This window comes from Ambystoma mexicanum, chromosome 4q (genome assembly GCF_040938575.1).
Source record: "Ambystoma mexicanum isolate Mex_15411 chromosome 4q, UKY_AmexF1_1, whole genome shotgun sequence".
In the NCBI taxonomy this organism is placed as follows: Eukaryota; Metazoa; Chordata; class Amphibia; order Caudata; family Ambystomatidae; genus Ambystoma; species Ambystoma mexicanum.
The window spans coordinates 322,987,082-323,012,418 of NC_090928.1; the positions used below are offsets into that span (position 1 = coordinate 322,987,082).

Here is a 25,337-nt window from a genome sequence, read left to right on the forward strand (position 1 = left end):
AGATCTAATTGAGCCAACATTGCATTTAGCACTAGGGGGCCGCCTCCATCTGATTTTGTGGTGGTTGAAATCTGTCAAGATCCTAATCTTTCGCACAGTTGAGGTCTCCCCCTGTCCCCAGATGAAGTCCTCCTGGTGGCGAGTTATTTTGGTGCAGAGCGTGTTAAGATGCGCTTGTATGCCGTGGTTGGCAAAGTAGGAATTCACTATGCAGACCTTTATTTTTCTCAATGGCGCCCCACATTATCCAGTACCTGCCCTCCTAGTCTGCCTCAACCCCCAGCAATCTAAAGGGCACTTAAGGGTTTACCCAGGTGAATACTCACCTTGCATATTTGTAGTAGGCAGCTCCATGCCTCTGTCCCCAACACTCATTTAGTTTGGACGTGGCCTTTGCCGTGAGATGGGTTTCTTGGAGCAGAGCTATAGTTACTTTATTTCTATGTAAATGGGATTTGATCTGATTTCTAGGTAAGTAGGTACCCATCCCCCCCTCACATTCCACGTCCATACTTTAAGTTGTGTTGCCATAATCCTTTGAACTCTCCCCAGCCAACCACTCTCCCCTCTGTGTGCATTAGGTGATTACAGCTTGGAATCCCCCATTTCGCACCACTCCTGTTCCTTTGCGCTTTGAAGTTGCTTGCGGTCCTTTCCCCTACACCCCCTTCCAGCTTGAAGACATTCCAACAGTAAACAAAAACCAAACGACTGCCCCCAGCAACTGGTTTATTTCTGCAGTGCTCTGGTGCCTCCGCGCTGTCTCGTCCCATCCAGGGCTTCGAGCACGAGTGTTCTCGTGCTGGCAACGGGCCTGCACTAATTTCGTGGGTTAGGTCTGAGTGCCCAGGTAGGGAGGCCGAGCATGTCCCACAGCCGTTCGGTTATAGCCCAATGCTGCGACAGGCAAGGAGCAACACTAAACTATTCCTCCATTGTTTTCTTGGAGTAGCCGCACTTCCCCCATGGCTACGTTCTTTGCGGTGTTGAGATTTGTTCAGGTGACTGTTTCTTTCCTATTGGCCAGATTGTTGTTTTCCAGCCACATGTTGGCTGCGGCTGGAGTTTCCAGGAATATGGCCCTCCCTTTGTGGATCACCTTCAATCTGGACAGGTACTGTAGCATGTATTTCAGGTTCAACTGTCTAAGCCTGGCTTTAATCGGGACAAAAGAGTTCCTTGTTCTCTGTACAGCCAGCGTGTAGTCAGGGTAAATAGTTATTTTGGAGTTATCCCGCTCTATCGCTCCGCCCTCTCTTTGAGTGTTAAAGTATAATCTCCCTGTCTTGGAAGTTGAGTATCTTTGCGATCATCGGGCAGGGATGGGAGCCAGGCGGCTGTCTTTTTTTGGAGGCGGATCTGTGAGCCCTTTCCACCCCAAAGCCCCGTGAAAGTCGACCCACTCCAATCTCCTGTTGTAGCAAGGTTTTGACATATCCGGTCAGGTTGTCCTTCGGTCCCTTCGGGAATCCCTAGCAACCTAATGTTGCTGCATCTGGGTTGTCCCTCCTCTTCTTCCGACCTCTCCAGTCTCACAACTCTCCTTTCCAGCTCAACTACTCTAGCTTTCAGGTCCACCGTGGTCTCTGTTGTTTCTTGGAGCCCGGTTTCAGCTGTGGTTAATTTCTGCCAGATTCCGTGCATCTTGGCGCATTAGCTGCATGTCCGACTTGACCGCGTCGATTTTTGTATCAATGAATGATCGCAGTGCAGCTATGACCTCAAGTACTTGTCCAACTCGGCTGTCCCCACATGGTGTCTTCTGGGCTTTGGCTTCAGTTGCCTCTTGTGGCAGAGTTTGTGGCTTAGTCGTGGCGAAGGAGTCCATTATGGTTGCTTTCGCTTTACCTTTAGTGGGAGACATTGCATCAGCGATGCGCAAGGCGAGGTTTTTTTAAAAAATATATTCTTATTTTTTCAGGTCAAACACGCAACTGTTTCAAAACATAGAAAGCATCATATTCCAACACATTTTCAAACTCCCCAACTCCCCCTTCCCCCTTTCAACTAGAGCTGGTTCTCACATAATGTTTACGGGAACATCATTGGGTGGCACACTACCTAGACAGCCATCAATCGGGTCCTGTTTCGTTGTCACCCTGGTGAGGGTTTGCTAACGAGGCCACCAATTGCCGCCAGGCCAGCAAGGGCCCTGCTTCTTCGCCCCCCCTGGTGACCGCTTCAAACTAGATTACGGATTCAGCTTCCGCCCACCTCAAGAGGTCTGTCCATCATAACTCCGCCCTAGGTCTGTGGGCCGCCTTCCAGCCCATGGCGATCCTACGTTTGGCCAAGACATAGGCCAGGTCCTTCATCTTGCGTATGTGTTTCAGATGCCGGGGTCTAGGGAATATAGTCCAAGCATGCATGACCAAGCCGATTCCACATCCAGCACCACCCCCCCGCCAGTCTCGTCTTGACCTCGTTCCAAAATCTATGTACCTCCGGGCAAGCCCAAAACGTGTAGCAGTCCCGCGTTCACCTCCCCCACACCTGGGGCATTGCTGCATAGCTGATCCCCCAAACTTTGCAATCTTCCCGGGGGTTAAGCCCGCCCTGTGGGTAACATACAATTGAAGCTGTTGGAATCTCGCGTTACAGGACACCTTTTTATGGTACCTCTGGACCCGTTCCCACTGCCCATCCGTCATGGGTCCCCCACCTCCTCCTCCCAATCTTGTCTCAATTGGAGCAACTCCTTCCCTCCCATTGCTCGCAGGAGCTCATATATCCTCGATATTTCGTGCCTGCCCTCCGATACATCATACATGGTTTCCAGGGAGGCATCTGGATCCCCCGCGAGCACTGTCACCATCTTTGTCTAGTCTTTTTCACCAGCCTAGTGTAGGTTATATATTGGCCACCATGTACTCCCGTCTCTTCCTGCAGCCGCTGAAAGTCCACCGCCTCCCCTTCCTGCCATATGTCCCCGAGGGTGGCTAGGCCTACCTGTTCCCAGTATCTGCGGACCGATTCAAGTAGTTGAGTCGCTCCCACACAGAGCCACCAAAGGGGCCTGCTGGGAGTATGGTTCCGAGTCCCCCCAATCTTCCATGTCCTGTGCCAGATCTCCCAGCCCAACCTCAGTAGCCGCCCCTTGCCCACCAGTTTATCTCTGCCCAACCACACCACTTCCATCAAAAAGTATGGGGCTGTATCTTCGCACAGGAGCCTGGCTTCTGCCGAATCTTCAGTCGAGAGCCACCTGGCCACGTACTGCAGCTGCCCCGCCAGGTAAGTTCGAAGTTAGGCAGGCCTGTCCCCCCCGTTGTCACATGGGTTCTGGAGCTTCCACAGAGCCACCCTATTCCTAGAGCTGCCCCACACAAAACCCCTACACACGCTGTGAAGTTTTGCGAATAGGCTCCTGGGTATCAGAAACAGGACGTTTATAAAGAAGTTCAAGAGTCTTGGCAGGACCACCATCTTGAGCAAGGCCACCCTCCCCATCATGGTCAGGGGCAATCTGGACCAGAATACATGTTGATCCCCTTTACCGCCTTTTCCATGTTGTGCTTGTGTTCTGTCTCGATCTTGTGATAAATGTTTATTCCCAAATACCTAAATGTTACGGGCTGCCATGGTATTGGCAGAACAGGCAGCCTTTGCACTGGGACATTCCTATATCTACCCAAAGGGAACAGGCTGGACTTCCCAGGGTTCACCGATATACCGGAGAGGATGGCGTACCGTTCTATCACCTCTAGGACGTACTGTAGGTTTCCTTCCGGGTAGCGCAAATAAAGGAGCATATCATCTGCATATAATGATATCAGATGCTCACCACTGGCCGTGTTTATGCCCACCTCCCCATATTGTTGACGCAGGCATATTGCCAGCGGCTCCAATGCCAGTATATATAGCATTAGGTGACCAGGGACATCCCTGTCTGGTCCCCCTGCCCAGTTGCCAGGAATCTGAGACCGTGGACCCTGTCTTGACCCTCGCCATCGGGGTGCTGTAAAACAACTGTAACCATCTGAGGTATCCAGCTCCCACTCTGTACCCCTTCAGGACCGCTTTCAGCCAGGGCCATCGTACCGAGTCGAAGGCCTTGACCGCGTCTAACGACACTATAGCCAGCTCGCCCGTGTCCTCCTCAGTTTGGTCTATGACATGGTGTAGCCTCCGGTGGTTATCGGTGATGTTCCGACCCGGAACATATTCCTTCTGATCTGGGTGTATCAGTTTCTTAATCACCCTCTTCAGTCTATTAGCCAGCACCGCCGTGAGTATTTTGCTGTCCTGGTTGAGCATGGACAACTGTCTGTAAGACCCGCGCTCCACGGCCGGCTTGCCTGGTTTCAGGAGTGGGATGATTACAGCCTCACGGAGGGACAATGGGAGTTCTCCCTTCTCATAGGCCTCGTTGAAAGTGGCAAGCAGTGGCTGAAGCAACTCTTGCTGGTATGTTTTGTAGAACTCGCTGGGCAGCCCATCCGAACCTGGCGCCTTACAAGTGGGCAAGTTCCGAATCACTACCTCCAGCTCATCCGAGGTGACGGGTGCGCCCAACTCAGAACGTTTTAGATCTAAGGTGGGCAGCTCACTGTCCCCCAATGTGTCTAGTATGTCTTTACCCATGTCCTCCCCCGTGTCCTCATACAAGTGTCTGTAAAACTTAAGGAATTCCTCATTTACCTCTTTCTGGGTGTTGCATATGCTACCTCCTTCGCCCTGAATCTCACTAATCACTGAGCAGGGGGTCTCACTCTTGTACAGCCAAGCCAGCAATCTGCCCGGCTTGTCGCCCCCCTGCGTGTATCCTCTCCGTATATTTCCTGTAGCCGAGTCTGCACAGTCTATCCCAGAGTGCACTGCAGGAAAACTGTAGCTCCTCTACTTTGGTTCTGTTATGTGTGGTGCTCACGCAACGCGTGAGCTCCTCTAGCTCCCTTTCCGCCTCACGGAGCTCCCTTTTGACCCCCCCCCCCTGTAGCCCCTTAACTTGGGAGATAGCTACCCCACGCACCACCACCTTAAATGCTTCCCACAATGTGCCCACAGAGCTTACGCTTCCCGTGTTTGTATCAAAATATTCTTCAATGGCGTCCCTCAGGCCCTCCTGAAACCCCTCATCCTGCAGAGCCTCGGTCCTAAGCCTCCATGTAGGGATCTGCGGTCGTGGGGGCTGGTGTCTCCAGTCTACCACCAAGGGCGAGTGGTCCGACAGCACTCGGGCTTTGTATTCTGCTCCTTCTATTTCTCTCACTATCCCGGCTGTTACAAACATGTAGTCTAACCTTGTGTACAAATCATGTGGCGCTGTGTAGTGTGAGTACTGTATCCGTGGGATGCAGCCTTCTCCACGCATCCTCTAGGCCTAGGTCTTTCAGTAGGGTACTCAGCGCTTTAGCCGCCGGTGCCGTTTTTCCTGCCCTGTCCTTGGACTTATCCATACTGGGGTCTACGGTACAGTTAAAATCCCCCCCCACACTGCCGTACCCCCCACCAGGGGGCCAAGTTTACCGTAGAGGGTCCTAAAGTAAGCCGCTGTATCGTTATTGGGGGCGTACAAATTTATGATGTGTACTTCTCTGTTTTCCAAGAGACCCGTAACCGCCACCATTCTACCCTCCGGGTCCACTGTAGAATCAAGCACTTGAAACGGCACGTGGGGCGCCACCCAAGTGACAACCCCTCTGGCATACGCGGATTACGCCGCCCCCACAACGGTGCCCTTCCATTTCCTCCCGACCACCTCCAGCCTTTCCCTAGTGAGGTGGGTCTCTTTCAGCAGGGCTACGTCTACGCGCATCCTCTTCAAATACATCATCACTTTGTTACGTTTAAGGTAGCTGTTGAGGCCCCGTACATTCCAGGTCCCAATTCTGAGATTACCCGATGCCATCTAGTCAGTCTATCTCCGTCACATCCGTCCCATCCCTCCCCATAATGTTCCCCATGTAGGATCGCTTCCTGGCTTTTTCCCTTCTGTTAACGAACCGTGACCCCCCTCCCCACCAACCCCCAACAATAGCCCAGCTCCATCCCTGGATCTCAGGCCTACCCACGTCTGGACCCGTCTCATGACCAAGAACAAGGACCCTGCGGGGTGTCACCAATCTAACAGTGACCTAACTAATTGTACTACTATCGGGTGCAGAGGTTGCTCCCCTGGAGCTCCCAGTCATCTGTTTAGGAGAAGTGAATTCAACGGGACCCGCCGGCAGATGCCGTAACTTCCCCCACACAAGCACAATATCAAACTATATTCTAGTCCCAATTCATAGCTATGGCCACACGGGTGCCTCTGCAGCGTGCTACTTATCCGCTTCTGTCTGGGCATCCGATTCCTGTGATCGACCTTGCATATCCAACCATTCCATCGCGTCGCTCGGCGTCTCAAAGAAGAGGGATCTGTTATGAATCACCTTTAACCTAGCGGGGTAAAGCAACATGTAGCGGTGGCCTGCCTCTCTGAGCCTCCTCTTCACCGTTCCAAAGTTCATTCGACTCCGTTGTACAAGCATTGTGTAATCCGGATACGCTGTTATATTCGCTGACCCCCTTTCGATCGTGCCCCCTTTCCGGAAAAATTTGAGAATCTTCTCGCGGTCACGATAGTTCAAGATCTTTGCAATCAACGGCCGCGGGGGGGGGCTCCTGGGGCCCGTCTCCTGATCAGGGCCCTGTGCGCCCTTTCGACCGCGAACCCCTGGGTCAGCTCTCCGCCTGTAATCTCCTGCAAAAGCATGGTTTCAACGAAATCCGTGGGGTTTGATCCTTCCATTCCCTCCGGTACCCCCACTATGCGAATCTTATTGCGCCTGGCGCGCCCCTCCGGCTGCTCTGTCCTCCAAATTGCCCACTCGTTGCACAAGGGCATGAAGTTCCTTGGCGTGTGTATTGCACGCCTCCACGGTCGGGGCCAACTCCTTCTCCAGTTCCCCAGTGCGCTCCGCGATCGTCCGCACATCCTGGTGCAACAGGTTCACTTCTCGGACCGCTCCTATCTTGAGGTTTAGGCCCTCTTGCAACTCTTTCATGGCCAGGCCCAGCTTCGTCTCCCAGGCCACCTTCAAGTCGGCAGTTGCTGCCAGCACCTCCTGGATAGTACCCGGTGGGTCTGTCGCTGCCGCAGGGGTTTCTTTGCTCTTGCCCCCTTCCGCGCCCGAGGGCGACCTAGCATAGGTCTCCATCGTAGGCTGTTTGATCCGGGGCCGCACCGCCTTGGAAGACATCCTGTTGCGTCGATTGGGCCCCCGCGCCCAGCTGTATCCTCGAGGGGTTCGCTCGTTGGCCCCTTCACAGCGAGGTTTCGCTGTACCTGGATTCACTCTGCTGGCTCGCCACGACCCATGGCCTCTGCAGTGGGGGCTCGCCCTTATGTTCTTGCCTTCAACCCGAGGCGCATGCGACCCGTCTATCCGGTTGCGCTCACCCCCTTTCTGACCAACCTTGTCTTCCTCAGCTCGACGGACCTTTTATGGCCCTTTGTCCACAGGCGGCCATCTTGGGTGCTCCCCTTCCTGTGCACAACCACCACCTTCTTCGGGGTCTGGTTCCGTGGATGTGCAGCCTTGCCGTTGGGGAGGGCACGCACCGTGTGCCCCCCACTTTCATACGCCTTTAGATGCACCTTGGGCTCGAAAGTCCGCCAAAAACCATCACTTTTTTCCAGGATCGGATCATCTGGAGCTCCTCCAAGGAACGTCCTCTCACGTAGCCATCAAGCCACGCCCCCGATGCGCAAGGCGAGGTTATGTCAGTTGGGATGCCCCATCTTTCGGTTTCGGCCGTCTCTCAGCGCCTCGGGTAGCAAGTCTGTGTACTAGCAGCAGCCTTGGTGGTTCTCTGGTTGTGCGTGGTGGGCTCAGCTCATTACGATTTTGCGTCGCTCGCCAGGCGAGTATTCATTCTTTTTACTCTGGTGCTGCGTTTCAGTGTGGTCGTCGTGGATTTACCAGGTAGTTGCTTCACGCCTCTGCTCCAGGGGCACTCTAGCCCAGATATCAGGCTACTCAATTACCAATATTTTCCCCCAGTCCTGCGCTGCAGCGTATTCTGTTTTTTGGGGCACTTTTGTGATCCGCCAGTCAGCGTGCCTCAGGGTGTCTAGTGGTGCTTATCACTTAGGTTCACGTCCTATTCTGGCTGGTGCATCAGCACTCTCCTTTAGTGTGCAATTTCCGAACATTTGAGGGTTTAGTTCTTGCAGGGCAGTCCCCTCTTTACCACGGCTTGCAGTGCTGTTGCAGCCCTGATGGTGTTCCCCTCCAGCCCACCTACAGTCCCTTTCCAAAGGCTTACCAGTTCTGTGCTTATCCTCTTTGGCCCCTCTCGCAGGCTCCTGCTTAGGTTTCTTGTTGCCGTAGTATATTGCTCCATGGCTTTGAACAGCCCCCAGGCTCCTCAAACCAATACCTTGTGCCCAAATATGTGATGTCTTTGCTGTCCAGGGCTCAGGGGTCTTGTTGGATGCATGGGGTCACGCTGCCCACTATGCTTTCCAATTAGTGCTTTGGGTATGTGCACGTTGTTGTCCCCAGCGGGTCCGCCGTGTGCCTCGAGCAATTAATACCACCCAGTGCCCATGTCGCTCACCTTGGTCGTAGTGCAGGTTTCATTGTGATGCTGCTTTCCGTGCTCCAGGGACCAGTAGATCAGGTTTCCCTGCTGATATGGTTTGTTTGTCGGGGAAAGGATCTGACTAGGGGTTCTCATTCTCTCCGTAGCCCCCGTCGCTGTTTCGCGCCTCACCTCCTGCCAAGCTCACTTACCCCCAATATGTGGTACGTGGCACCGTTTAGTTCCAAGCATGCCACTAGATATGGAGGTTTTCGGTGCATGTCGCAGTGTCAAAGTACTTTCAGTGTTGTTGCATTCTCCTCCTTCGGCTTCGCAAGGGATGCCGACTCCGCCCATGCGCAGGTTCCCCAGGCAGCCTGTCCTTGCTTCACGTTGTGACTCCTCTCTCCCGCTCTAGCCGTCGCAACGCAGAGTGGAATCTTGCCGCAGGCTCTCCCGTCATCAGTAGGGGGGGGGACTCACCCGGGTCTGTCGTAGGGGATTGCTTCCTCTGTGTCTAAACTGGACTCCGCCCTTCACCCCTCACCGTCGTGGGATCTTGGTCGTGTCTGAATCTTGTTCGACCTGGGGGGACTCTTTCGGGAGGTCCTGCTTTCGTTTTTCTGCTCCGATTCTTCCCAGCCTTGTCGTGATTGCATGGGGAAACACTATCTATTCATGAAGGCACTTTTTATCACTGCATGTGCCGTCTGTCTGCCGTCGCAGGATCTTTTTCAAGGATCACGGCTGGAGCTCAGCACTGCGACCTCTTCACCCCATGAGCACCAGGCGACGCCCCTCTAGTGCCTTATAACCGTAATGAGGAGAATGATACATTAAAGCCTCACAGGATGAAACCATAGTGAATTTTAGCAAAACCTTCCAAGAATCAATAAACATTTCAGTAACCGTTACTTTCCCAATACAGTTAATAGAGAAGTATGCACATCGTTACTAGTTGCTGTTAGTGTTTAAAATATATTTACCATAGCTGAAAATTGGTTGGTTAGTGCAGAAATGGTGACATGTGGTCAAGGTGTCACTGAACCAGTAGGGGATTCAATACGCAGGGGCAGGTAAGTGACCAAGAGTCACTTTAAGGAGAGTTCCAGTGTCTGTTTACAATTGCATAGGAATTAATGGGACAAGTTAGAGCCCCATGCACGCTGAAAGTAGTAAGTCGGATCTACCCCACAGTTGCAGATGATGTGACAATCGACCCCAAGGAAGTGTTCCAGAGGACAGACGATGAACCCAGTTCAACAGAAGTTGAGGCAGAAAACCCCAATGGAAAGTCTCTGGGGAAGCGCAGTAAAGGCTCTCCTAGCAGAAAGCTCTACCACAGACCAGGGAGACAACCAACGGCAAGTATCGTTAATCACCCTTTTCACGATTCCAAGGTTAGATACTCGGGTGGATTTGGCAAAAACTGCTCCAGGGACCAAAAACCAGCTGGTGAGCATCTTTTCCACAGGTGTGGTTTTCTAGGATCCCGTTCCCAGGGACTTGCACCCTGAATCAAGGACGACCCCTGCGATACATGAAAAGAACAGAAGTCTACCTTCAATCCAGTAGTGAAAGACACTTTGAAGACCTCAAAGACCCAAGAATACAAACAGATGGCAATCATTGGTCCGCAAGACAAATGGGTGAAGGTAAGCTGGATGGGGGCATCAGTTTGAGGGACCTTCAAAGGATTGATAAACTCTGAACCCTCTTGATGCCTGCAGCAGCCCAGTCAAGCGGAAGATCCTGGAGGGATGCAGCATTAAATGGCAGAGGCCTAGTTCCAAAGTGGAGTGCTCCACCCAGTACATCTGGGAAGTTTGCTGTAGTCTTTAGAAAATCTGAATGGACTTCTAGTACAACAACCGCAAATCGGGATCTGCCCAAGCCACTGCACTTAGCAAGTATTGCCATGTGTAAGGACTTAAACAATGTCTGTAATGGCGGGGAAACGTCTTCAGCAGGTCGGCAGACATACCACCTCCAACTTCATAAGCAAGAGCGCTATGGGCAGGGCAGAATCTAAATACCCCTGTGAAAGTTTATTGGCCGCTGACCAGCCAGCCAATTGCAAAAAAGGGCTGGGGTTAGAGGGTCAGGTGGCCAACATTATTGGTTGATCACTGTGAGTGACCCTCAAACCAAGCCACCCACACAGGAAGCTAGTGGGCTAGTTCTGGGACCTGGGAGGACCGATATTGAGGGTGCCATGCTGGGCTCACAGAACCCACATTGTCAGAACAGCCATTTTAAGGCCACCTCGTCCTCACCTTGACAGAGAAGGCATAGAAAACAAAATGGCTGCAGCCGGATTTTAGGAAATCCATAGCTGCCTCAATGGCCACCAAAAAGGTACTTTGGGCTTCCATTGTCCTAAAATGGCTTGCACCCTTTGTCAAACCAAAATGAAGCCAAAGGTACCACCAACCTATTCCCTAATTCCATGTCCTTGTGACACAATCACAGGTGGGCAGAAGGGCACCCATGTTAATGGGCCCCTTGGCGTTAACCCCATAACCTATACCTTTTTTAAGGTATAAAGGGACATAATGCCAGGGGAGCTTTAGAAGTCCCTCAGGCCACCAAAGAGATCATGGACCCAAAAAAAGCGACTGGGGAAAAGGCACAAAGCTGAGGGGCCCCTCAAATTGGCCCTAGAATCCCAAAAATAGGAATTCTTGCTTAACACAATGTAAGGTCATCCTTCCGATGTGAGCTCTGGCCAGGAACTAAAAATAAAATGTGTGGTGTTACCACAGACTGATTGATAGGGTTGTCTGCCTGTGATGGATTCCTCTGGAATCCACATCCCCAGAGTTTGTCCCAAAGAATACCTGCAAAAGTTAGTGTGCAGTACGGATTGGCTGACTGCCAAATGTTTGGTGTATGTGACTGGTAGTTAGGGTTACCCTCTATTATAGGCGTTGGTATTCTGACATGACCGTAAGGTGAACCCAGCATCTACAAAATGGCCTTTTTTATTATGGTTTTGATGTTAATTGTGTGCAATTTGAATGTTGTGCTGCTTTGTATGTTGGAAGGAGTATGCTCTCCTTTAAAAGGATTTAGTGTGATGTTTTTTTGTTTAGGGCATACAAATATTTTAAATGCCTTAAGTGTCTAAGTGTGTTAACCTTCTAAATTCTTCTATTGCCAGTGATGATTTGTTGGAAGATTCGGACAGTGAGGACCATTCAAGATCGGATTCTGTTACAGGTAAGTTAATGTACCAAAAAGTATCTGGAACAACTGAGCCTCTTACCACAGGGCAGTGGAAACGTACAAAATACAGTCCTAGATGTACATTGAGATATTCGTTGGTGGCATCTACCATAATTAAACATGCCAAAGGTCCATGTCAAGCTCACATAAAGGCTAGCCAAACCTACTTCACTTGTGGGCCTTTTTTTTTTTAAATGACCAGGTGCACGCATTGTACAGTTAATGTGTATTGTTTATGAATGGCAGTGTATTTTTGTATTGCTTACTGTAAACTTCATTAGCTACTAGTTGTGGTTGACTATACTAGATTGAAGGATTAACAGCAATTATGTGTGCCTTAGTTGCAATTGCTTACATTTGCTAATTTAATGGTGACCGATGTCTGCTGCGTGACAGCAGTGTTTGTTTTTCTGTATGTTGTTTAAAGTGTTGGGTTTAAACCCTGGACTGTGATGTGTGAGCATGCTGTCTTGCCCTGCTAAAATACTGTCTGCCGTTTTCCACATTAAATCCCCATCCAAGCCCTCACTGGCAAAGTAACTCTTATGTATGTCTTCTGTATATCACTATTTCTGATGTTTGTTAATCTGCTTAGAATCACATGCTGTGCATAGGTCCGACATCCAGTGGTCACTGCGGAGTATTGCATTTTGTTTTTCGTAGTCGAAAAAGGAGACGTCGACAAGGCATGTCTGTAACACTATCCCTATTGTGTCGTGCGTTGTACCCACAATCCCTCACGCGTCGAGGTCCCTCAGATTGTTTTTTTCCGCCCAGCTTCTGGTCGCCTTACGCGGAGCTCCTAGAGAGACATTGCAAATACTTACTACGGACCTCGGTCCTTAATTATACTTATTATATTGTTAAAGATCCCTCCCCTCAACGTTAGCTGTGAAGCTTTTCTCCGCCGAGCAAGTTTTCGACGGAGGGGAAGAGACTGAGGAGATCCTTCGGCGCTGCCGAACACGTGGCCTGGCCTCGCCGGCCAACATACAGTAGGGAGAGTGGGGGTTCAAACTTTTATCTTCTCTTTGAGAATGTCTTTCTTTCTCCCCTATCTTTCCCTTGGGGTTGTTATCACCAGTTTTTATTGCCTCAGCTATGGAAAGGACACCTTTTAAGTTTTGCCCACGCTGTAGGGGCAAATACACTTGGAAGGACAAACACAAGCTCTGTAATCGTTGCTTGCCCCTCTATCATAAGGAGGACAGCTGCGCGGCCTGTAAGCTCTTGAAACCAAGAACTCTTAAAGAACGAAAAGTTAAGAGGTGTGCGGACTGCGCTATGTCGAAGTCAGTATCCTCACCCGCCGCCGCTGTTGCAGAAAGTGACGAGGAGGGTGATAACTCGACGTCCGTTACGGAAGTCATTAACCCCCAGAAGAGCGCTCGCGCTCCTCGACGTCCGTCCCCGGCCCCGACGGGCTCGGCTCACGCCCTGCTTATGGGGATGAACACCCCGGCGACAAGGACGCACATAGACCCCATAGGCCTAAGCACACAACCCACGGCTCTTCTTCGTCGAAGGATCCATCAGCGCCGAAGGGGACGCAGGGCACTTCGGCGTCTACCTCAGACCGTAAGGGTCTCAAGCCCCACCCGCAAACGCAGCCGCGACCAGCGATTGGGCTTTCATCAAACACGGGCGCTACCTCAATCATCCGACGTACCGCTCCATAGAGCGGCCGTCGAGGAACAACGCATAACGCAGGCAACGTCGACACCAGAGCCCTCTACTGACAAACTCGTTGTCGAGAGCCTGGCGAGAATTGTTTCCGAAGACAAACGTAAGCGGACGACGAAACAAACGTCGAATACCGCACAAAGAGCTATGGAAACGCCGAAAAAGCGCAAGAGTAGCCAGGAACTGCCCCCTTCATCTAAGGGCACTTCTGAACTACCAGAGGGCTTTTCAGAGGGCGACGGAAACCTTTCTTCAACGTTGTGGGAGCGTTCCAAGCGTTTTGAAGGTGAAGACACTGATTTCCCCCCTCTAGACGATTCAGGGGTCCCCCATGAGACCCTTGAAAGACTCCATTCTTGTATGGAGAAAATGGAAAGGTTTTTGGGAAGCCAAAACCCACCCACACCCAAAAGACCAAGAGAATGGCCCCAGGATGACCCTAGGGTCAAGATTCCTAGGCTGTTTCCCCCTTCTACAGATGCATATGACCTCACTGAGGAGGAGCAATACCTCCAGGAAGATGAGGAGTGTTTGGGTGGAGAGGAAGAACATGAGGAAGAGGGGTTTGAAGAAGATCCTTACACTAGTGCAGGAGCTTTTGAAGAAGATACAGCTACCTCGCAGCCCTGGCAATCCCCATCAGTACAGCCTTGGCAATCCCCATCAGTGCACTCAGAACCTGATGTCTTTCACCCTTCTCCTCCCAAGGATTCACCTATTGGAAACACCTCTCCCATAGATTACCAACCTTCACTTAATGCACTATTGCGCAAGGCAGCAGCGCATTTTGAAATAGACACAGGGGAGACTCTTCCTGACATAGACTTTGTAGAGAAAGTTATTAAAGAAAAAGCCCCTGTTAGTCTATTCCGCTCCTGGCTTCTATAAAGAGAAGAATAACTCCTTCCCTTTCCAATCCAGCCTTAGTCAGAGGGGTCAACCCTCGAACAGAAAAGCTCTTCAGCCCTTCGTCCTCTGACCTGTACATCAGAGGACATTCTATTCCGGACTCCCTCGTAGTTACTAATACAAGAAAAAGAGCGGGGGTACCACTATCCACTAGTGAGGCACCACCTGACAAAGAGGGCAAGAAGCTCTATGCACTTGGGAAGAGAATCACGACCTCCGCCGCCTTCTCAACTAGGATTGCAAATAACAATTCCCTACTAGCTAGCTACGCAGATGCACAGTGGGGCAGGCTGCGCAGCGAAGAAGAGGACGCACCAGAACCCCTGCGTTCACGCCTGTTGGCTATAATCTCAGAGGGAACTCTTGTAAACCAGGGCATCGTAAAGAACTCCTTAGATGCCGCAGAGACGGCTGGCCGTTCCCTGGTTCAGGGAATACTTCTCAAACGCCATGTCTGGCTGCGCAATTCGGGATTTAAGCCGGAAACCCAGGCTTCCCTGATAAATAAGCCCATAGAACAAACACATCTGTTTGGGAAAGCAGTTGATGAGGCCCTAGAACATGCGAAGAACGAGTTTGATACCATCAAGACTCTTGACCAAATTTCTAGGCCCCCTAACAGACGCAGCTATGGCAATAGACGCTCCTTTCGTGGCCAACGCCAGCAGCAAAACCAACAGCAATTTTGCTCTGCTACCAACTGGTCCTCTAACCAGGGTAGCAACACCCAGTTCAGTCAAAGAGGCCAACGCCGTGGCAAAGGAAGAGGTCGCGGCTCCAGCCCCAAAGGTTCGACGCCCAATACCAACAAATGACCCGAAGATTCGGGTCCCCTCCCATGCATCACCGGTCGGGGGCCGGCTAACATTGTTCCTTTCAGCATGGGAGGGAATATAGTCAGACCGCTGGGTATTATCCACCATAGCCCACGGATACTGCATCGAATTCAACGGTTCCCCGAAGTACAGACCCCCACGGAACCGACGCATGACACCGGAACACCTCACTATTCTTCTTCAAGAAGTAGAAGAGCTACTGAAAAAAGAAGCTATAGAGGCTGCCCCCCTATCTCAGGTAACAGAAGGTATTTATTCAGTGTACTTCCTTGTACCCAAAAAGGACTTAACCATGCGCCCTGTATTAGATCTGCGCCCAGCGAACAAGTTTGTCAAACCCCAACAGTTTCGTATGGTGACCTTGCAGGAAGTAATCCCACTGTTATCACAGGGGGATTACATGACAACACTGGACATGAAAGATGCATACTTTCATATTTTAATGTTGCCAGCGCACAGAAAATACCTCAGGTTCAAGATAGAGAACAAACACTACCAGTTCAGAGTACTACCCTTCGGGATAGCATCTGCACCAAGGGTATTAACGAAAGTACTGGCAGTGGCAGCGGCCCACCTGCGCAGGTTATCCATCCCGGTATACCCTTACCTCGACGACTGGCTCATAACAGGGGATTCTTACGAAACATGCTTCTCCAATACCCAAAAGACCGTAGACCTTTTGTCCCAACTGGGCTTCTCCATCAACGAAAAGTCCAGCTTAGACCCCAGCCAAATCAAACAATTCCTAGGGGCTCTAATTCGAACAAAGGACGGCCTCGTCTTCCCCTCCAACGAGAGGGTCCAAAACATGTTGTTTCAGATCCCCCATTATGTGGCAGGTTGAGAGGTGACGGTACGCAAAGCAATGCGCTTGCTAGGGATGATGGCGTCATGTATTTATTTGGTACCTCACGCGCGCCTGCGCCCAATGCAAGAGTGGCTCTCCAGCCAGTGGTGTCAGGCCAGCGGACAATGGGACGATCTAGTGGTGGTCTCGCAGGCCTTGGTTCTCTCGCTACGGTGGTGGACAAAAGAAAACCTGTTATTAGGGAAAACTTTTGCCACACCCGCAGTGGAAGCCACTCTAACCACAGACGCATCCCTTACAGGATGGGGGGGCTCACCTATCCCATCAGACTGCTCACGGAGTGTGGACTCCGAGCTTAGCATCCAAGCATATAAACCTGCTGGAACTACTAGCGGTGTTCAAAGCACTGAAAGCCTTTCAGGAACACCTACAAGGAAAGACAGTGATGGTCCTCACAGACAGCACCACAGCCATGTACTACCTCAACAAGCAAGGGGGCACTCACTCTCCAGGACTGTCCAAGCTGTCCCAGAATATATGGAAGTGGGCTCTCAAACACATGTTCCTACTATCACAACATGTACCAGGGGAACTCAATCTGCTAGCAGACAAACTCAGCAGAGACTTCCCCCTGCCCGAAGAGTACGAATGGCAATTGCACAAAGACATCATCTTAGACGTCTTCACGCAATGGGGATTCCCGGAAATAGACCTGTTCGCAACCCTGGAGAACTCACAATGCCAAAGTTAAGCCTCCAGGTACCCCCAGAACCAGTCCAAGGGGGAACGGTCTGTCGATTCAATGGTCAGGGAAATTTGTTTACGCCTTTCCCCCAACTCCCCTTCTCAACAAAGTGGTGCACAAGATGCACCAGGAGCAGGTTACCATGATACCAGTAGCCCCAATGTGGGCCCGGCAGCCATGGTTCGCTCACTTGATGGAGATGTCCCTATCTCCCCCAGTGAAACTTCCCTGCCCGTACAACATGCTGTCACAGGACAAGGGCAGGACACTGCATCCATGCCCTCAGACCATGAACTTAGCAGCCTGGCTCCTGAGATCATAGAATTTGGACATTTACAACTCCCGCAGAGATGTATGGACATCCTCAGGGAAGCCAGAAAACCTAATACTCGCCACTGCTATTCTAGCAAGTGGAAAAGATTTGTCATCTGGTGTAGAGGTAAGAGCATCAACCCGGTTGACTGCTCTCCCACTAACATTGTTCTGTACTTGACCCATTTACTGGATTCAGGTCTAGTGTTCAATTCCATTAAAGTCCACCTAGCGGCACTTTCTGCATACACCACTTCCCAACTTAAAGTGTTGTGGTGGAAGATACCAGTTATCAAGGCCTTCATGGAGGGGGTAAAGAGAATACACCCTCCGATAGCTAACCCAGCTCCCGGATGGGACTTAAATGTGGTACTTTCTAGACTCATGGGCCCTCCTTTCGAACCCATGCACAAGGCAACTCTTAAAGACCTCACTCTTAAGACTGCTTTCCTAATAGCCATCACCTCCATTAGGAGAGTAAGTGAACTACAGGCTCTTTCTGTACTAGACCCCTTTGTAACAGTTCACAAGGATAAGGTGGTTCTACGCACACACCCAAGGTTTGCACCAAAATTCATCTCAAAATTTCATGTAAACCAGTCAATAGAACTACCAACGTCCTTTCAAAACCCTTCCAGCTTGGGAGAAAAAAGTCTGCATACACTAGATGTACGCAGAGCTGTCATGTTCTACATGGAAAGAACCAGACCACTGAGAAAGACTAATCAGTTCTTTGTCTCTGTGGCAGCAGGAAGAGAAGGAGATGCAGTTTCAAAGTCCACTATATCTAGATGGATTGTTCAATGCATCACTCTGTTACACTCTTGCTAAGCGAGAACTATCCTTCAAGCCAAGAGCACATTCCACTCGAGGCACTGGGGCTTCCATAGCGTTCATTGCAAATGTTCCCCTTGAGTCCATCTGCAAAGCGGCTACCTGGAGTTCTGTGCACACCTTTACAAAACACTACTGTCTAGATGCACATTCTAGATCTGACTCCCAGGTGGGACAGGCAGTATTAAGACATTTTTTCTCTACTGTTCCTTCTCATAACCCACCGCCAACTCCGGGTACTGCTCGCTAGTTTATACACAGCATGTGATTCTAAGCAGATTAACAAACATCAGAAGACAATGCATTACTTACCGTAAAAGCATTTCTGATGGTTGTATCTGCTTAGATTCACATGCGCCCACCCTTCATCTCTGCTCGGATGGAAGGAACATAGACATCCTTTTCTATATTTCTCTCTTTTCTGTACTCGCTCACGTCTAGAAGGCTCCCTCAGGGCAGAAAAATACAAACCGAGGGACCTTGACGCGTGAGGGATTGTGGGTACAACGCACGAAAAACAAAATGCAATACTCCGCAGTGACCACTGGATTTCGGACCTATGCACAACATGTGAATCTAAGCAGATACAACCATCAGAAATGCTTTTACGGTAAGTAATGCATTGTCATATCCCAGACAGTGTGCCTGTAGTCTTTCCGTGAGCAGGTTGCCTTGCTCGCCTTGTTGTGTTGCTTTATTTGCTATTGTATTTTTAGAATGCTGCATGCATTTTGCCTTTCTAGGGAACACATGCATAATTTTTTACAAGCCACATTAAAATGGCAACCTGGCTTTAGAAGCAAAGCAAGTTCACAAGAAGGTTGTTTAACCTCTAAGCTTGGTAACTAATGCATGGCCATATAGGGTCATGGCCTTCCTGAGATTCCAGGTTGGGAGGTTAGGGAAGCCATGAGTGGATCAGGCAGTTGTATGAATAGGGTTCTGGTATTCAGCGCTGCATCCAAACCCTATTTGCCCAGGAAACAGCCTGGGGAGTTTCGAATGTTACGACCACCCCATATCAGATGATTGCCAAGTGGTGTCATGGTGCAGTATACCAAAGTGCAAGGGTGATATGAATCCATCTCCCAAGAGTGCTATTGCTGGGGAGCCTTTCCTGCTGCCCTGGTGAGTGGTTAAAAAGACTAACCGAGTAGTATGCACAGGGCATCTACCAGTCTAAAACCATTGCAAGGGTAATGTGACATCAGTCTGGGCTATTAGGATTGGAGGGGGGGGGGCTGTCCTTGAGATGTTTTGCATCTCACACGCACAGTATGAAATGTACTATAGGTGAGACCAGCAGGGGCTGCACCTGCGTTAGCCACCTGAAGACTGTGCTCTTGCTACAATTCCCCATTAAGTGGTTAATCCCGATTTTGTCCTTCTGTGCTGGATGACGCCCCCTTCTCCCTAACACCCAGAGACTACAGAAAATGTTTTTTTGCTAATAGAGAGACTAGCCTCTTGAAGATATCTTTGCAGCAACGAGAAGCCAGGCCTGCAGCATGCATAGAGTGGGCTGCAGTTGAGAAGAGTTCTGGTGGTGTTGGTCGTAAGCCATGAGCTGAGTGGACCCCACCAGAGGGGGAGAATTAACACTGTCAAGAACAGCGAGTTTAGCGGTAAAGTAGTGTCTGGTGTCTGGTGCCTGTAGTGCTGTTAATGTAATGGCTTAAAGAGGGTTCCCCCTTCCTGCGGCTGTGTAAATGAGACCACTGCTCCACCTGAGCCCCCAGTCTACATAGTCCTCTAGAGCCAACTGAGGGCAGGCGGCTAAGCCCCAATTGAGAGGAATACATTTGTAAAAGCTGGTCTGAACATTTAAAGACTTATACCAAGCTGTTTGCCTTGCTATGCTCGTTAAATATCTACTTTAAGGCAAGGATAAGTGGCAGTGGTGGGGTGGATTTTGAACAAATTAATCTGTAATTGTATAGACCTTTGTGAGACCGGGGGGGGGGGGTGAGGGGGAAATGGGTCAGGGGGGATGGTCTCCTCTGTACATATACTAGGGGAATGCGTCCTCCATGAATGAAGAATCTTTGAGTTCTTTGTCCATGGTGTAGATACCATCATAGTAGAAAAAAATGGATCTGGAGGGGGTGATTTAGTAGAAAAAGCTTCAACTCTAATGCCACAAATTATGACATTCCACAATTACTTCAAAGACATTGAAGCCACTTTAATGGCTTCCGTGTCATTTTGCCAACATTAATTACTTTGAAGTAATTGCTTTGAAATTACTTTGAGATATATAGGTATTTGTGGGTTAAGATGTAAAAAGTGGTGAGGAGGGGTTTGGGTAGTAATGGAGGTGAAGGGGGTCATTGGGGGCGGAGACCCCAATTTAAAAACAAAAAAGCATTTGTAGTAACATTTTGAATTAATTACTGTGAAGTAATTCATGTTGGCAAAATGACATGGAAGCCATTTAAGTATAGTAATAGAAATACAGACCTTCCGTTTTAGAGGGTCAATCCTCTATTAAAACATTTAAGACCGACTAGAGGATATTGAACATGATTGATTATTGGTGCATTGTCTTAGTTTGCTATATTAAATGCATAGAAAAGCTGAAGTCCCATTAAAAAGCCTGGAACTCGAGGTGGATGACATTGAAAATAGAGACGGAAGGTGCAACTTTGGATCACTAAATGTGCCGGATACAGAAGAGACACCAATGCAGGTTGAGAAGCTGGTTCTAGTTGTTTCAAGATGGAAGGACTTGACCTACAAATAGAGCACACTTTGGAGGTCTAGTTGGACACAGCTCTTGATCAATTGTTGTGTAAAGCCAATATATTTGATGGTTGTATCCTGAAAAAAATGAGGAATATGGACAGTCCGGAATGTGAAGGTAACTAGATTTCTATCTTCTGAGGCATATCTGCATGGATGCTTGAAGAGAAGGCGTGAAGGTTGTGTTTTGACATCCGGGTTACATCACAAAAGCATTAAATACAGATGGGGGCGGGATTCCTTTTTGAACTTTGAGTGATTCCTAGACATGCAGTCGGAAGAGATTAAGAAGACAATTGCTGGTTATTACTCCAGGAGACCATCGGAATGGCGAAACGAGGATGGAAGCTGTGTGGCAGTGGAGAAATGGACAAGAGATTGCAAGTCCCTGGATCACATATATTTTAAGAACCTGTACTTTTAATCTGTGGGATGGCATACAGTAGATGAACACATACTAGAGCTAGTTGCAGTTTGCTGTTGTGATTTATAAAGATGACCTTTTGGTTGTTGCCACCCTAAGTACTAAGTGCAGTTATTCAAATGTTCGGATGTGGGATGCCTGGAAAGATTAACATGGGCTTCTTGCGTTAAGTGAGGGGAATAATTGGTTTTTCATTGTGCAGTTAATTATTGAAGGGCATGTAGATGAGCAGTTACTGCAAGTTATTTATGGGGCTGGGGTTGTTCGATAATGGTTCTGGTTTAATTGTAGTGGCGTCGTTTGTTTTTATTCTTGGTCTTTGTAGATGTTGGGGTTTTGCTCTCCTTTCAGATGCTGTGCTGGAGTTCTGTTGTGGAGAAAGGGCTAGTGAATTTAACTGGATGGAGGTTTATAAAGGTTAGACTAACTTTGGGGGATTGGTAATGATTAAATACATGGGTGAGATGATGTGTGAACAAACCGATTTTGGGGGGTCAAGGTAGCCTCTTGAAAAGGGAATTTACTGTTGGATTTCTTTATGGACCAAACTTGTGGTTACTCGGTGTTAGGGAGAATTCTCATACATGTTCTAATTCCCTTCACCTTAGAGACCCACAGCAACTTTGCCGGGTTTTGAGGACTTGATTCCCCCCCCCCCCCTGGAGACTGTGAGCCTTTTTTTCCCCACTCTCGTATTTTGATGTGTTTTACTCTAGTTTTCTTTGATTGTGGAGTTTTAGACCACGCCATAGGCATCATCTTTTCATGTGTGCCACACTGCACCCTCAGTGCAGGGACACAGGGAAGCCTTTCAGGCTGTCCCAAGCTTTAAATACCTTCTCTGGGATAAACTACTGTTTCCCAGAGAAAGTAAAGTGAAATTGACTTTACTAGTCAAATTCCTAGACCCAGCACACTCTTACCATAGAGTGCTGAAGGGGTTACTTGGTCCCCCATGTCCAGAAACTCATGTATCAGTCAACTGCTACCTTTTCCTCTCAAAATGGCTGGTAGCAGTGCTTTTACAACAAACTACCATGGTTTTTCCCCGACCGCTAACACCGGTAGCGCTAAATAGCGGGAGCCATGTTTTTCAAGTTGGCGTCTGAGCCTCCTTTGTGTAAACGGGTCCTGGTCTTTTTTTTTTCGCCATTTCTTTTAGGAAGGGTCCTTGTAGAGTTTGTCCCTTTGTTCCTACGCCTTTGGCGGGCTTCAGGACTGAAGACTGCCTCTGGCGCCCGAGTGTCTGGGATGGGAAGGAAGTGAGGGAAATGCGACAAACTCCCTGTGCGTAGTCTCCTAGGAGACCCAAATGCACTCTGGCGTGATTGGCTGGCTGACCGTCCGGCAAGGACAGCCACCCTGCTGGGTGAGTGGCAGCTAGGCTGGAATGAAGGGGTGGAAACTGAAAAAAAGGCAAGTCTCTTGGCTTGGGAGGCAGAGTTGACCACTGGAACGAAAGAACCGAAGACGAGCTGGAAGAGGACAGCTGCTGCAACTCCTGGACCGTTGCTTTGCCCGATGAAGCCCAGCTGCAGGGCCGAATCGCCAAGTTCATCTTGACCGAGAAGCCCTTCAAGGATGTCTTCTCCCTTTTTATGTTGGTGGGTCCAATCAACTCCTAAACCACCTGGATACCATTCTCAGAACTGGTTGTATTTTCCTCAGAGTGCTGCAGGAAACCGAATAGCCAGGGAGAAGGACACCAGTTTGTGTGCTTGACTACAGCTACCAGAATTGAATATCTGCCTTTGCCAGCTTTTTGACGTGTCCCAGTGCAGTGCAGGAGTCCCCCGACGTCCTCCCACTTGTCCCCACGACTGAGGCTCAGGAACAGAGATCTGCAGGAACTGGCAGGCACAAACATCTTCAGCTGCATCTTTTTCTTCATGTTAAGGTACTGTGAAAACCCGACCGTGAGAACTTACCTCTCACTGCGAAAGTGCTTGAAACTTTGGTAACGTGCAGGCCTAGTCAGCTTGTGACCCAACATATGAATCTTTCTTTTACAAACTACTTCTGAGAACTTTGGTTAAGACTTTTCTGTTTAACTTCCAGAACTGCTTTATCCTATGCAAGACTTTAGCCCATTGACTTTGGCCTAAGCTATTGCATTGAATCAACTCCTCTGGGGAACTCAAACTATTTGCACTGTTTAAGAGTAACTGTAATATTCGTTTCATTAACTTATGTCTTTTGGCTCCTCCTTCAAATTAGTCTAAATGCATCAGAACATGATACTGTGAAGTACTGAAGTATATTTTGTGATCTAGATTGCCTCCTTCTAGTGAATGTTTTATAATTGACTGTGAAATAAATTAGTGTTTTACCAAGAAACCTTGAGTATAAGAGTCTATTTGAACGCTACCACAAAACTGTGTAGTACAGACTTATACCAAAGGTTGGTTTTGCTTACACCTGTAGTCCTAGTTGTGTGTAGTGGTCCCATACAAACTTTGCCTAACACACATGTATAATGGGCACTGGCTGGTCTGAATTTGCCAAACAAATTCCCTATTAGCTGGGAATTTAAAAGGAATGCAGCAAATGTCCTTTTTGCACAAGACACATTGGGGGCAAGAAATAAAAGGTTTGGGTATTGGGGTATTGTACTGGGCATATCGAAAGACCATGAAAGCCGGGTGGGGGATAGAAATGCTGAACAAGCGGTTGGGAACATTCTTATAGGATGTGTGAGGCGGACAATAGTCTCTAGCTTTGATCCATATGGTTTGGGACTACATTTGATCCTGTGCTACTTTCCTTATACTGTGATTCTGCCCAGCAATGAAACCATGAATTTGTGGAATGTGGTGTAACCCTTTCTATTCAGTTTGTAATTTTTAAGGAAATGGTTGAGAAAATGCCTAAAGGTACTAGGAATACTAACCAATAAGGATGGATCTGTATGAACGATTGGAATGGGTCATTGCAAAATGTCTCCTCCCAGACATACATCCCTGAGAGTCCTCTTCAAATGATACATTTCAAAAACCTACTCTTAGAATTACTCGCCTTTCCTATTCATAGGTGTCCCAAACAAAGTGGCAAAAACCGACTCCATGCCCTAGTCTTGTCCATATCCTCTAGACTCTTATAGTCTACAAATATTATAAGGATTGACCAATGCAAAGGACATTAACCTATTCTAGTCGTTCCTTGAGTATATCAAAACAAGAATTCCATAAGCATACCTTCTGGGAAAGTTTTCTGGAGTTGACTTGCAGTGTTAACACTTCTGTCTTCCTGGTTTGTCCCAGGTTTCATAAGTCCTCCAGTGCTTACGGTGCATCAGGTTCTCCCCCCCCCTGATTGCTGTACCCTTCAGAGTAGTGCCAACCTTTACCTTGACTTTTCCAACAATTCACTCTGGCCCCTGCGTGGACCTGCTTTGTTCAGAAGTTCACTCTTGGCAGCCTCAGACCTTGACTCTTGCACAGTAGAATAGTTATTCTCTTCCCTCACACAATCGGGGTCCTTTTCTGGCAGCCGATATTGTAATACCATCCAGGATCTGCTGTGGACAGACAGCAGGCTGCAGGTGGATAGCCTGAGATTTCCAATTCTCTCAAGAGTTAGGACTGTCTCACGCCTGAGTTTATTTGCTTTTCAGGTGTCTAATGTCCTCCACTTGTCTCCTCCAGCCCTTCTCCCGCCCTTCTCCCATTGTCCCCTTCCATCAAGGAAGCTTGGAGTGATGTGGGTGCATTCTCTGGGGTTATTGCTGTCGATAATATAATGCATGTAAAAAATGTCCTATTTATAGCGTTTTGGATAAACGCTATATATATATATATATATTCCTTTTCCTCCATACTTGTGGGACATCTCTCCGTCCTGTGGGATTGGACCGGTGCACTTTGTAAAAAGCATCCACATTTTTCCAGAAATGTGTCCTTCCTCTCAATCCTGCGTGGGGCCCGGCATGCGGCTGTAACCCTGGCCACCTTGGCTCCACCCCATGCATCGCCCCTCAGTCCTTTTCTTCGCTCAATCGGGGCCGGACGCACTTGCATCCTCAGACTTTCTTCCCTGTTTTCCTCTCTGGCTCTCGCTACCGTTCGTCTTCTAATCTGTCTTTTAAATTAGACTTTCCAGACTGTTCTTCGTGTCATCGGCTCTTCAATGTCGGTTGGAACGGTGGGAGGAGGTGTTCCGACGCACTCCCCCATCTCATTTTCAGGCGTTTATCGACGAGAAGAAGAAACGCCCGATAAGTTCTTTACTTTTCAGAGCACCCCGGCCGGGGATACCTTCCCGGGTTCCTCTCGAGCCGGGAGAGGCATTGATCGCTCTGTCACCGGG

The 25,337-nt window shown here is 49.2% G+C and overlaps 1 protein-coding gene across 5 annotated transcripts in view; it reads left to right on the plus strand.

Moving 5' to 3' along the window:
• The window catches only part of BIRC6 (baculoviral IAP repeat containing 6), a 3,097,233-nt gene that overhangs the window by 165,973 nt on the left and 2,905,923 nt on the right, over positions 1-25,337 (plus strand). For all 5 annotated transcript variants that reach the window (XR_011268132.1, XM_069607902.1, XM_069607904.1 and 2 more), the window contains exon 9: positions 11,675-11,733. Coding sequence is in view for 4 of the 5 variants with exons in the window: in XM_069607902.1 (XP_069464003.1) it covers positions 11,675-11,733 (59 nt within the window). In the remaining variant the exon portion in view is untranslated. The remainder of the gene's footprint in view (positions 1-11,674; positions 11,734-25,337) is intronic.